At 44.8% G+C, this 14,579-nt stretch overlaps 1 protein-coding gene across 1 annotated transcript in view; it reads left to right on the top strand.

Annotated features, from left to right (window-relative positions):
• The first annotated feature begins 2,413 nt into the window (after positions 1-2,413).
• Positions 2,414-14,579, top strand: part of LOC146571668 (neuronal acetylcholine receptor subunit alpha-7-like) — a 60,245-nt gene continuing 48,079 nt past the window's right edge. Inside the window, exons 1-2 of the mRNA XM_085280960.1 lie at positions 2,414-4,381; positions 10,881-11,020. Of these exons, the coding sequence (XP_085137086.1) occupies positions 4,324-4,381; positions 10,881-11,020 (198 nt within the window). The 5' untranslated portion in view covers positions 2,414-4,323. The remainder of the gene's footprint in view (positions 4,382-10,880; positions 11,021-14,579) is intronic.

The raw sequence follows: 14,579 nt of genomic DNA, 5'->3' as shown, positions 1-14,579 counted from the left end.
CTACTTTGGGTGTTTCCTGTAACTCCAGCGCGTCCGTGTTCAGTAAGATCAGATAAATCTCGACTTTCACTCAGACATCTTTCACTACACTTAACTAAAAATGCTCCAGCAGCATAAACGCAGTGCATTTCATTACAGCCTCCTCTGCCACCATCCACCTGTCAGGCCACGCCCCTAATAATGCAAACCTTCAGCATAAACACCATTCAGACCGCTGACTCACCACCGCACAGTTATGAAGAGAGGAGCTACCCACAGAGGCCAGAGCTGTCTCGACCAGGGGCCTGGCTTGCTGCTGGAGCCCCTAGTGGACATTAGAGGAACTGCAGCTTTTAGCACTTTAGCATTGGCTTCATTTTTCAGTTCTGGAAACTGAGTGAATAACTTCAAAAAGGAGACATGCATGACATCTCACAGTCCCCACTGCATACCATGTCTCTGTAGAGGAATAGAAAATAGAGGTGGTGCACAGGTGAGGCCAGGTGGAGTAAGGCCCAGAGTCACAGGGATGTTAAATGAGTGTGAAATGAGAAAAGTCTGGAACCCAGCTGGCTCCACGGCAGTGAAACAGCCTGAAATTTCAGGATGTTTTTGCCTGCAGCTCCTCGCAAACGGTCGTGAGAGGCAGTTCTCTCTTCCTCCACTAGGTGGCAGTCCAGGCCTGTGTAATGATCAGCTGTTTCAGCTCCTCGTGTCATTTCCTTTGAATGTGTTACAGCATTTGTGCTCATCTCTGCTGTAGGCAGAGCTGGTAATAAGCTGCAGAGTGCACCGAGCCTGCTGAGCTGAGGATGCTGGGATTAAAAACATCTGCGCAAAACTCAAATATTACCAGAAATATTACCAATAATCAGTGTTTCAGTGTCTTACTGTTAACTGGCTGCATACAGCTTGATCCAGGGGATTTACCTAGACCAATGATAAACTTTCATATCTTCACAGTCTGTGCCCAGCTGGGTGATTATTTAAAGAGGAATGGGTTTCTTTTATTTAAAGTTCAGAAACAGCAGCAGAGAAGTTCATTACTGACAGGAGAGTCACCTCTGCACCGAGCGAAGCCCCGACACGGGGATCAAAACAAAGATTACAACACGGAGCTGGTGTTAAAGGGAACGAAAACTGAAGGCTCTGCCTCCCATTCTACTTTTAAATACTCTAGGAACAACAAGTAGGCCTGCAGAGCGAGAGCGAAGTGCTCTAATAGGGTGATATGGTACTACAAGGTCATTAAGATAAGATGGGGCCTGATTATTTAAGACCTTGTATGTGAGCAGCAGGATTTTGAATTCTGGATTTAACAGGAAGCCAATGAATGACATCCTGATAATAATGAATTATAGTATTGGGGGAAACCTGTATAATAAAAAGTCCCATCACAGAGCCCTGAGGAATGACTAAGTCTTTGTCTCCATGCGTAAAGCTTCTCGTTGTGTGACAGCAGCGATGGATCTGTCAGGGCTGACTAAACTCAAACAGACTCAGGATAATCATCCTGGCCACAGTTTGGCTTTAGTTTGGCAGACGTCGCTCTTCTCTCTGTGCCAGCCGCTGTCTTTAATGGAGAGAGTCATTAAGAAAGCGAGCTAATTATTCAGCCCTCATTAGGAAATTAATCAGGAGTTTGTATCACGCTCAGCTGAGCGGAGAAACGCCTTCACGCTGGGGACTCGACTCTTTATTCAGAGTTTCCATGACAGTAAACAAAATGTTGACATGCTGAAATTTAAAATGACTTTTAATAAAAGGCAGTTCGTGTGCAGTACCGCTAACAGCCACTAGATGCTGGCTGTAAAACCCAGGGTTTAAATATGTTTGAAGTCCTTCACACGTGTCCATGTGTGAGGAGTGTAATCTTTAATGCCATGCAGTGCAGACAAAGGACACCTTGTGCTTACATGTGAGAAGCTGGCAGGATGTAGTTGGTGCTCCCGCACCACCGTCAGTCCTCATGGATCTTAACATCCTCCAGCTGTCAAAGGTTACGGTTCAGTTAGACTAGATGAGAAGTAAAAATCATTGCATTGAATTTATTTTACTGGCGGTTGTTCAGAAGTTCAGCATGCAACACCCCCAGCCTGTGGATGTCACCTTTGTGGGAGTCCGTCTGCACAGATGTGTGCAGAACCTGTCTTTGCAACAGAGGCTGAACTGGTTGGCAGCTGGTTTCTAGTGATTTTCCTATTTAAAAGCAGATTTCTAATCTAGGTCTGAGCAGTTAATGTGAATCTCCGTATAAAAGGACAACAACAGATTTGAGATTGTTTGCTTATTCATCACAGATAATTACTGTATTATCACAAAGAGATTTCATATGAAGCTGAAAGCAGACGGGTGTGTTGTTGCCAGAGCTGCAGCTGACTGTGAGTGGTTGCAGACGAGTCTTTGAGGGAACCATTTCCAAGGCAACGAGACCCCAAGTTCCCTGCACACAGCCGCAATAATAATCTTTATTTACAGCAGGGTCGTCAGCCACCGCGGGCTGCTTGAATCACATCCATAATTTTAGCTCCTCCCCTTTTAGGTCAAGATTTGAACACCAGTTTGGTGACGCTGCCGAGTACCTGAAAGGACCAGGCTCTTTATGACATCACACAGATCCAAAAGAGAAAAACTGTGAGAAAGTGAGGGTCTGCAGCTTTGGTTCTGACTTTGAGTACTTGTACGTAGCCTGATGCACTTATTTGAAACTTTCACGATATTTAAGCTGAGCATCGTCCACAGGAACAGGAGATCTATGACAGGAAGTAAAGGAAAGCGTGTTCTTTTCTGCAACATATTTGAACTCGGCTGTGACTTTGTTCCTCCAGGCGTCTCTTTAAGCGTCTCTCAGTTTTCGTGTCTGTGATGGCGCTGCAGTCAGAAGTGTGAATGGACTCTGCAGGTGACCTCGGGCTGTCAGTCCCTGAGACTTGGTTTCAGTGAGGTGTGACAGCTGAGCGATGAAGAGTCCAGCTCACGGCTGGGAGGTGTCGCTGCACCGTTCAGCCACAACACTGAATGTTATTTATTATGTGCTGATTTGAGCAGAAGTAGCCATCGTCCCTCATTGTTCCATCGCTGAGTGTAACGTCCACTCCCTGACAGCAAACAGAGCAGACAGTTGGTGTTTTCAGGTTTGAAAGCTTCACCTTTACTCCTCCAAACATGCATCTTGTCTCTGGTGTTTCTGCAGTTTCCAGTTCATGGCGAGCTTGATCCTGGTTGGTTCCTGAACATCATAACTGCTTTCCTCTCATTTCACAGTGACAGGGCTGGACTTCTTCCAGACCTCGGCAAAGGGACGCGACATCAGAAGAACCTGTAGTTGTGTAAATCTGCACTTCTCCTTCACTGAGTTGGGTGGACTTTGTTCGGAGTGCCGGTCAATCCAACGAGTGCTGTCACACGAATGAATTGTTATTAAAAGATTTGAGTGAGTGTAGATGAAGCTGTGTGATGCTTTTGTGTGGACAAAAGTCCAAACACACATCAGAACTGGTTTTGGTGTGGACGACGCAGCTTCAGAGTGTCTTTGAATGTGGTCCATCCCAGGAAACCAAGCAATTTAAATGAAGTCCACCAGTTTTGCCAAGAGGAGCAGTCAGATATCAGCCTGAGTTCATGTTCATAGCTGCGACAACACTGTGCTCGAGGCGCAGCCTGCTCAGAGACATTTCTACAAATATGAACGATAAGATAAGATAAGATAAGATAAGATAAGATAAGATAACCTTTATTAGTCCCACACGTGGGAAATTTGTTTTGTCACAGCAGGAAGTGGACAGTGCAAAAGTTATGAGGCAAAAATTAGAATACAATAAGAATAAATACAGTACACAACTGTACAGAATAGAATAAAATAAAATACTATATACAGTAGAATAAAATATATCTGAGCCTGCATTCACCCTGGGAAAACAACAGTGCAAAGACATGATTAAAAGCCCAACATTACCAGCATGCATGCCTGAGATGAGGGGATGGAAACTTCTGACTACAACTGTATCTCCAATCGATGACATCATACAGATCCCAGATAACAAAAAGAAAAAAACCACTACAAACTGGTAAACATCCAGCAGTGGATGAAGGTGTGTTGTTCTGTAAAGCTCAGTTCTATGACTGTTTCTACGTTTCTGTCCTCACATGTGCACACACACACTCACAGACCTCTCTCTCTCTCCTCGGTGTCTCCGGCTGCTGAATCTAATCCTTTGGATGCTTTTTGGGGGGAGGAGCAACCCCGTCTCCTCTCAGAGCGAACCCTCTGTTGATTCTCGTTCTCTCCGTGTTTGCCGTCGGTTCAGGAGGAACTCCGCTCAGCTTCTCTGAGACTCGCTGCTGATGATGGACGCTCGCGTCTTCACCCCGCTCATCCTGACGCTGTGCAGCTTCATCCACGGTAGGCACACACACACACACACACACACACACACACACACACACACACACACACACACACACACACACACAGGTCGTCTATGGCTGTGAGGACACTTATCTGGATTAAGAATTGTAACCTGTGGACTAAAACCAGCTCTCCAGCTTTAAACTGCATCTTGATGCACATGCAGACATTTCAAAGATGCGTTTTTCAAACAGAAAGTGAATAAGAAGTTGATTTGATTAGAATAAACGTTTAACAACAAATGCTGTGATCAGATTTTGCTTCTGTCACATTTTATGTCTTTGGAGTGAATCAAAAACAGAACTTTAATCTGCAGATTAAATAAGAAGTTTGATTCTGTGCGTGCGGCGTCCTGCTGTTTGCTGAGGGAGAATCAGTGGGAGGTGATCCTCGTGCAGTCCAGGTGTAAGGGAGGAAAAAGGAAGAAGAAGAATTTTGCATCTGTGCATTAACATTTCCACGGGTGGGTGTGTCAAACATGCAACCCGCGGGCCAGAACCAGGCCGTCAAAGGGTCCAGTCTGGGCCACCGCGAGTCTTTGGGAACATTTCACAGGAGAAGGGCGCAAAGCTGGACCTCTCACTGTATCTTCATCAGATTTATGCTCCTCTTCCTGACACCATCCACGCTCAGCCACGTGTCACAGTACAGTGCAGCAGAGTTTTCCTGGGTTCACTCAAGAAGAAACAGTAGATTTTCTGCGATGCTTGTGGGTTGTGTTTAGTCACATTCATTTGAGTCGGCTGTGTTTCCGCTCCCCTCGTCTCCTCTCTGTGGATTTAGTGTGGGAGTTTTCCGTCAGTCGTTGTCGGGTCTTCTGTTGTGTTTGTTTCCCAGCGTACGTGTTTCCTGTGTTCAGGTCTTTTTCATGTTCTTTGTCCCGTTTAGTATCTATTTTCTCCCAGTTTCGTTCCAGTTCAGTTTAGCTTTAGTAGTCTTTGTTTGTACCTTCCCCCAGCCTAATAAACGACTCGCCTGTTGTTAAACCCCGCCCCCGTCTCGAGTGTCGCTGCAATCTTTTTTCTTATCAGACATCTCAAGGATTAAATGTGCAGTTAAACTTTTATGCACTCAGAGTAAGGATGTTTTGTTTTTTTACTGGGTTATTAGCAGTGTTGGTCAAGTTACTTGAAAAAAGTAATCAGTAACTAATTACTGATTACTTCCTCAAAAACTAATCCCGTTACTTTACTGATTACTTATTTTCAAAAGTAATTAATTACTTAGTTACTTAGTTACTTTTTAAAAACACGATTTACAACCTGAAGAGGTGATAAATAGATCTTTCAGCCCAATTCTACTTTTTCTACATAATCATCATACAAAATGTAATCAAATGGAAAAGTCTCTTTTTAAAACTTGTTTTATCAGTTTTAATCTTTTAACTTTATGCATCAAGCAAACATTTAATTATCTGCAACATTCTCTGACTGGAAGAAATTAGTTTAACATTTAAACCTATTTTCTGCACATTCCAGCACATAAAATAAAATATTTTTTGTGTTTACACTCAGTCTTTCAAATAGATGCAAGTAAAACACAGCAGAAAATAAATAAAGTCAAAGACTCAGCGGTCCTGTTGCTCTATTTTCACCTGTAAAGCAGGAGTGGGGCAGGTGGAGGTTTACCCTGGTGCAGGTGTGCCGCGGTCAGTGGAAGAATCCGCGAGTTTCTCTGTGAGTTTCCCATTACGTCGTAGCTACTCGGTGCTTGTTGGAAGTTTAGGGTTTTTTTCGCTGTAAAAAGAAGTTTTCTTCCCACGCACAGCGGACACTAATGTTTTTGTCACTTTTTATGGAATCAAACTCAAAGTAAGGTCAGTACTTCCACGCTTTAAACGCTGCACGCTCATACTCTCTCTGCACTCGATATATGATCCATTGTTGATCTGCACACAGCTGTTGTCACGAACGTCACACTCGCTTACGTCACTGTCGTGAGACATTCTCGCAAAAAATCACGGTTTTAGTAACGCAGTAACGCAGCGTTCCTACGGGAAAGTAACGGTAATCTAATTACCGTTTTTGCAATAGTAATCCCTTACTTTACTCGTTACTTGAAAAAAGTAATCGGATTACAGTAACGCGTTACTGCCCATCTCTGGTTATTAGGCAGATGTTTGACTGGTCCAGTGGAGATTAAACGGGGCCGTGTTATCAGGTTTTCATGATTCATGTCAGATTAAATCTGAGTGAAACGAGCTGCCCTGTGGTAGCAGTGTTCACTTATCTGTCAACGTATTTTTTCTGTGGGATTATTTTTAATGTAATCTCGTAGAAGAGATTAAAAAAGTCACCAGTTCATATCTGGATTGTTTGTATCAACTCTTTCAGGTTTACAGTTTCTCTATTAGCCTGCATATTATCACAGATCTTTATTATGAACACCGTCTGTGGACGTCTTCAGCCTGCTGCAGGTTTCAGGCTTCAGATTATTCGCTGCTGGAGGAGCTCGTTTGCATAAAACCGGGGTCATAAATGTCTTCTTAGAAAAAGACGTTTTGAACTACTTCACGTCTCTGTGCTGATTCTGGTATTTACGCTGTGAAATCAGCTCTGAGGTTCAGTTTAAGGTTTAAAGACGTCTTCTTCAGCAGCTGCCGCTTTAAATCTTTTGAAATGTTATTTCCCCAAAGGAAATGTTGACCTTTCACAGCTGTTCAAATAACTCAGCCAATTAAATCATGTTTTCTTGGTCGTTTCCTAAGAAGAATAAGCATTTTTTAAAGCTAATAAAACATCTTTCGTTCCCGTTAGTGAGCGTCTGTGGGGCGTCCTTGCGGCGCCTCACTGTTGAACCGTGTCTCCCACCTTCTCTTAAAGACGTTTGAAGGTTCGAGGGTTATCGTGCAGGCAGTCACAGCTCTGAGATCAGTGCGAAACACACAAAGAGCCCAGAAGCTTCACGTCTTCACAGAAGTGTTCGGTTTGACTCAGACACCACCACACTCAGAGTGGGTGGTGTTTTTACAGTGTTTATTTCACAGCACGCGGAGTCACTGAGCAGCTTCTCCCTTTAAATCTGATCTCCACTCATCACAGCAGCTCTCACCACCATCCTGAAACCTCCCCTTTCTCTTCTGCTGCTCTCCTTCTGTTACAAATCAGCCCTGACACTCATCTCCACCCGCTCCACCCTGCCTGCACTCACTTCTTCATCTCTATCTGGATGGTTGACTCCAGGCATTAAACTCCTGCAGCGACACTATCTCTGTGTTGCACCGCTCCACCTCTCATTCACACATGGTCCGTTTTCCTTTTACGGACTTTCATTCCTCTTCTCTCCCCAGCATACCTCCACCTCTCCAGGCTCTCCTCCACCTGTTCCTCTTTCTCGACCTCATCTGTCAGCGCTGCAAACAGGAAGGAGCTCAGAGCAGATCCCTGATGTACTCCCACCTTCAACCCACCTGTCTCTCCTACCACACACGTAATCATGCACCTGCTTTCCTCATCATCCTCCAACTCTCCAAAATCATCGTTAACAGTCTGGTTAAAGTCCACCGCCCCCTCTCCTGGACATCTCCACACCTCCACATGTATGTCACCACCGTCCCACTCGTCATAGCTGCCCTCTCTTCATCATTATTACTCCTCCACCCGTCCTCTCACTCTCATTTTCTATTCATGAGCTGCTCAGTACTCCTTCCATCTCCTCCACAGACTCGCTTCCTATATCATAATCTGGGATTTTGCAGAATCTCTGTTTGTTGTTCAACGGTTGGCTGAGACTCAGATTCCGTCCTTTGTCTTTAATGAATGCATGTGGCGCAGCAGCATTAGCTTCCTGAATGCACCGACTCTTCACGCATTCTGCATTTACACATGCTGCAGGTCAGCTGTTATATGCAGATTTCTGAAAACCACCCCTGTCTCTCAACACGTGCCCCACCCTCCAGTACCCCGAGCAGACTGATGGAGGACGCCTGCCTTACATCAGAGCACTTAAGGAAATCCCCAATCACAACATACTTCAGATAAAAGGGTGAAAAAACGGTGTTTTTACAGCAGTCTGCAGCTTTTGGCTCACTGTGCAGACACTGAGCTCATCATCTGAAGCTTTGGTCATGTTTGATATGAACATGCACACCTGGAACAGGAGAAATATGCCAAAAAACAAAGGAAAAGAACTGGTTTGGTACATGCAGCGTGCAGGGTTGGGGTGCCACCGCTGGAACAGCATGAAAGGCTTTTATTGGAGCAGTCTGACACATTTACATATCAGCTTCACTCACATCAGCTCTCCTACACAACATTGCATCAGTCACGTGACTGGGTAGACTCCATATTTGTGTTTCACATGAGTGTCAGAGTTAGCTGTGTCGCTGACTCGGGCAGCAGGAATCGAGCTCAAAGTGAGCGTTTAATGCAGGTTAATGAGGAGAACGTACAAAAGCTCAAGACACGAAGAGCGAGGCTGGGAATGCAAAATCAGAGAGCGATACACCGATCAGCCTTAACACGCTGACGGGTGGAGTGAATGACACCGATCTGCATCCTGGCACCTGTTAGTGGGTGGGACATGTCAGGAAACAAGAACCTGTAAAATGATGGGAGAAGCAGGAGAAATGGGTCAGTGTGACAGTTTGGGTCAGAACATGTAGAAAACTGCAGATTTGTCTCCAGTCTGCACGAGTCCAACAAACGAGCTGCTGTAGCTCAAACTGTCCATGTCAGGTGGTTCTGATGGAAAGGTGTCAGGATGCACAGAGCACCAGTTTAATGCATATGGGGCTGCAGACCAGTCAGGGTGGGCGTGCTGACCATCAGAACTAAAGCACAGAACAATGGAAGAAGGTGGCCTGGTCCAAATCACGTTTTTTACATCACCAAGGCTGGATGGATGCGTGTGCGCCGCTTTTCTGGGGAACACTCGACAATGGGATGCATTATGGGAAGACGGTGAGCCAGAGGAAGCAGCAGCGTGATGCTTTGGGCGATGGAAACAGTGCTCCCTGATGGCTGTGGTCTCTTTCAGCAGGATAATGCACTGGAAGCAGGAATGTTTCCAGAATGGTTTGAGGAGCACAACAACCAGCTTGAGGTGTTGACTTGGCCTCCAGATTCCCCAGAATCACGTTCTGGACAAACGGATCCGTCAGGACGCTCTGTGCATCCTGACACCTTTCCATCAGAGCTGCAGGGTCCGTGCCTCCACGGGTCAGGTGGAGACAACATAAAGAGACACGGGGAACGTTTAACTTCACATGAGGCATTGATAACAGCCGCTATCAAAGTAAAACAGGAAGTAAGACACAACTGAATGAGGATAAACAAGATTAACGTGACACAGGAGACATCACAGACAAAAACACAGCGTTGGTAACAGTAACTACAACCGAGAACAAAAGACTCAAACAACAAGATGAGAATATAAACCATGAAGAGAAATTATATTAGAAGATAGAGCAGGCGTGAAAGCGCGGGGGAAATAGAAACAACAGTTCTATTAATAGAAACCTGCAGACTGACCCACAGAAACAGCTTCAAATGCAGGACTGAAGTAACAGACTGGACTACAGACTAAAACTTATAATACACCCGAGGATCAGAAGTCCAGGTAAAAGTAAAACGTTTGACTGCAGAAGCTGCAGCATCACTGTAACAGTCACAGCTCTGCACTTCTTCATGTTGACAGTAAATAAAATAATTTCATTTTCACTTACATTCATTCAGAAATTCAGATCCCTTCATTTGTTGACTTCTACCAGCGTTTGGGTTTTTTAGTTGAGCAGTCAGAGCACGAAACGCAGACAAAGGAACAGAAAATATTTCTGTTATCTGGAGCTCATTTCCTGACAGTCAGCCCCTCCCCCCACGCTCGGCCAAGGTCTCACCGAGCACCTGTCAGTCATCCGGATGAGCTTTCATCTCCACCGAGGCTGATGTAATCCGTCTCCTCGAAGCCTTCCAGACCCCCGGTCTCTGAGCGACTCTGGGCTGCCTCAGATGAAAGGTGACAAAAGGAAGAGAAATGCGGTGAAATCGATGTTTGTCAGACCAGACGTGGGTCACAGATCTCACCCGATGGCAGATTCAGAGCTCTGCACACTTCAAGCAGCCGCTCAGTTGCATCGGCCAATCAAGAGGCACCGCTAACGACCTGCCAACACTCCCAGCGTTACAGCACTTCAGTCGTACAAAACAGATAATGAACAGAACAAATGTAGTGCTGGGAAAGTTTTCTCACATTTCTCACATATTTGTCAGACTTTCATGTCTCAGATCATCAAACTCATTTTTATATTTTACAAAAACCTGGAACAGAGTGAGCGATGTAGTCAAAGCAACCTCGGAGTCCAGGAGGAAACTCTGGACTGGCAGGATGGGGATGGTGGAGAGTCTGGGCAGCTCCACAGAATACTTTAGTGGTTCTCAGCTGTAAACTGGGAGAGAAAGCCTGTGTTAGCGTCAGTGGTTTAACCAGCTCCACCTCAGTTAAACTGTTGGAGCGGTCATGCGTGCTGACGACAGTCGTTCCTGTTTCCCTCCAGGCTCTCTGCAGGGCGTGTACCAGCGGCGTCTCTACAAGGAGCTGATGAAGAACTACAACCCGTTAGAGCGGCCGGTCAGCAATGACTCCCACAGCCTGACCGTCCACTTCAGCTTCAGCCTGCTGCAGATCATGGACGTGGTAAGAACTGTTGCTTCAGTATGAACTGTTAATAATCCCTGTTATTACGGCATCTGTGTGTGAGATCAGAGACTAGATGACTTCATACAGGACCAAGAAAGAAATGCTTAAAGGGGATCTTTAGAAGAGTGTGAGCTACTGGTGCATGTACTGGTGCATGTACTGGTGCACATGTTGTACCAATAATAACATTAACTGATATGTAAACATCAGTGTAATCACAGCTTCCTCGTCGTCTGTTGCTTCCTGTTTGTATTGTAGCATCTGAGCTGCGTTAGATAAACTTCACAGGTGCCTCCTCACTGTAACTATGACTGCAGGTCTTACTGGGAACCAGTGTGAATTCATAAAGTTAAATAAATCAAATAAATGAAGGATGATTGTGACTAAGGGCAACATATGACATATCATATGATAACCATGCAATGAAGATCTGGTATTGTGATCTTCTAACGCTATCATGAACACTTTAACCAGGATATGAGGGAGGGAAAGAGGGAAAGCAGGAGCAGAAATATCCAGATAACATCTGTGTTTGCACTGAATGTTTTGCTGTGTAGAGTTGAATGAATAAACTCAGACGGGTCGCCGACACGCTGCAGTCTGCACAGACGAGCAGCTCCGCTGCAGTGCTCTTTGCAGCAGCTTGTTCCCAGCTGACCGTCCTGCAGCAGCTACGTCACCGTGGAGGAATTTAAAGTGAATTTCTGCTTTTGCTGAGAAGAAAAATCCATTTTTTGCACATTTATTACAGTTAATTGTGTATTATCACAAACAGATTGCATATAACTGCCAACTTGACTCCACTCAGTGGCAGACTGGCTGAACCTTGTTGTCCACAGCCACAATGATTTTGGTGGAGCTGCATCTGAGACGCACCTCAGATTACTGCTTTTCTGCTTTTCACACAAACAAACTTCAGAAGCTCCCAGTCCTCGACCGTTTCTGCGGGTTCAGAGTGGACGTTTGCTCCAATTAGCCCGACTTCAGGGATGAACTTTCCTGCTGCGCGGCCCGACCGTGAGGCTGAGACATAAACTCAAACAAACGGATGCTGTGAGGAACTAAACGAGCTCAGCTCATTCGTTTCTACCTCACGCACATCTTACAGCCAGTTTAACAAACACTCGCTCTGCACCCTGCTAGCAGCCACAGCAGGAGGCAACTTTCATCTTTCATCTATCATGGCATGTGACACGCACACACACATCAATTATTAGACATGTCAGAGTCCTGGCTGCAGAACTTTATTCAACCACAGTGCAGGGCAGCTAACACACACACACTCTTTCTAAAACTGCCTTTTGTCTCCGATGTGCAGTGAGTGTGTGTTTCATGGGTCTGCTCTCGTGTCTGTGTGTGTTTGTGCACACAGAGGAGATGCGATCGTGCTCCACGTGCAGCAGCTCCACCTTCATATGGACCCAGGCGTGGCCTCGGTGCTGTTCTGCATGTGTGAGGGTTTTGGATTGAGTGATTGTGGAGAGCGCCCCCCACAGTGTCTCTCATCGCTCCCGCCTCCTTCTGTCTGAATTTATGGGGGCGCCACAGTCCCACGGAGAAACAAGTTACTCATGAAACCTGAATCGGACCTAAATCTCTCACCGTGACAAAGTATAGCTTATTTTTACACAACGTTGGTATTTACATGAACTTTAAATTCACTTCCTGTCAGTGTGGGTTTTGGAGCAGGGAGCGCCAGCAGAGGCTCGGACAGAGTGGGGGGGAGGTCGGGTGAGGAGGGAGAAAGCAGCCGGCTCGTTTCAGGAATCGAACCAGTCGTAATATTTTAGTTTTTTATCATCTTTAACGATTGTTCTTGAAGGAGCTACTTGTTTTCATTTTGATGTATTGCTTCTTTAATGTTTTCTATTTTCTTTACTTCAGGAAGAATAGCTGTTGCCATGGTAACAAGTGATGTGGATCAGAATAAGGAACAAATGTAAGAAATACTGTTTAAATCTGAGTCTAACAGCACGTAAACGTTCAGAAGTAGCAAGAGTTCACAAACAGCTCCCCGTTAGCAGGAACACGCTAATTAGCTAAAGGGGTGACGAAGGCGTTCCACAGCACACGGCGAGGGAAACGTATTTTTGGGTGGGCTTGATGAGGTTCTTAATCAATATAAATGACTCAGCGTGAAGTTGGCAGGAAGCCGAGCGTTTAATTACCTGATGTCATGATTTCTCACTTCTGCAGCTTCATCTGAAGCGAATCTGTCGTTTCAAATATCTGCTTTGGTTTTGTTAGGAGGATTTTCCAGCATCACTTCTGTCTGCGTGCCGCTGCATCGCTGGCAGCAACCATCCCGGCAGCAACCATCCCGGCACGGTGCTTTTCCACCCCGAAGGTGAAAGGTGCCGTTTCCCTTGGCGACGTGTTTGATAGAAAGTTACAGACTTGAGGGTTTGACTCAAGTTTAACAGGAAAACATCCAAAATCCTAAGTTTGAACTTGTTTTTGGGTTCTTGATCTCCCCATAGCACCAGGATGTAACCGAAATATGGACCCAGCAGTCTCATCACGTAGACAGCTCAACATTCACTGCCCCACATAGCAAGCTGGTCTGGCCCAGATCTGGTGTCAAGCCGGCACTGCTGGCTGACTGGTGTCATGGCAGAGTCTATGTCAACCAGATGTGGGCCAGGTCTGGCAATGATGGCACTGTTTATGTTCCTATTTTCCTATTTCAGTTAGTAGACCTCAATGCCATGTTGCAATACTATACTGCTGTGGTAGCCAACGTTTCAAATGCAGGTTTTGCAGGTTTGTGAGTGCACACTTTATCGAAAACCTAGTTTACTCATTGTTACCACTGGGTGGCTGTAGCGCAGGAGGTAGAGCGGGTCACCTGCTGATCAGAAGGTTAGTGGTTCAATCTAGAGATGGCACGATACCACTTTTTTATGTCCGATACCGATACTGATATCATAAATTTGGATATCTGCCGATACCGATATGAATCCGATATAGTGTTTTTTAATCAACAAAACTGTTTTTTAAATATCTTGCTGCATTTTGTATAAGTTCATACTCAAGTTTAAAACAACAACTACACTAAAGCTATTCTGTTATACCTGTATGCAAAAAAAAAATATTTCATAGTTCAGCAATACTGATCAATCTAATAAACTTAAACCTACACCATCCTCACTATTCTGGTATTTTAAAGAGTACTTAGCGTAAATATTAAGCAACCTAACTAATAGGGTTCCAACTCCCAGCAACAACAAAAATAAATAAATAAAAAATAGGGAACCACCCCTCACGCTCCACCTCATGATGCTTAATCGACGTAATCAACCTTAATTTGATGCAGTGTGAAAAAAAATGCACAGAAATCAATTATTTTTCAAGAAATATTAAATAGATTCAACATCTTTCTTCAACAAAATTGCAGACTGCACAGATGGTACCTTCCCAAAGGAAAAAGTACTATAGCTTACTAGGGTATATATATTAGACTTAATAGTCACTATATACAGTAATTGACTTCTATTCCTTTTACATCAAATTAAAACTTTGGGTGTCAGATAATTATTTATTAAAAGCTCAACAT

Source organism: Mchenga conophoros, linkage group LG7, assembly GCF_057382185.1.
Source record: "Mchenga conophoros isolate Kocher_MC1m ecotype Shallow Benthic linkage group LG7, M_conophoros_male_GT1.1, whole genome shotgun sequence".
NCBI classification, from domain to species: Eukaryota; Metazoa; Chordata; class Actinopteri; order Cichliformes; family Cichlidae; genus Mchenga; species Mchenga conophoros.
This window is presented reverse-complemented; position numbering and strand designations above follow the sequence as displayed.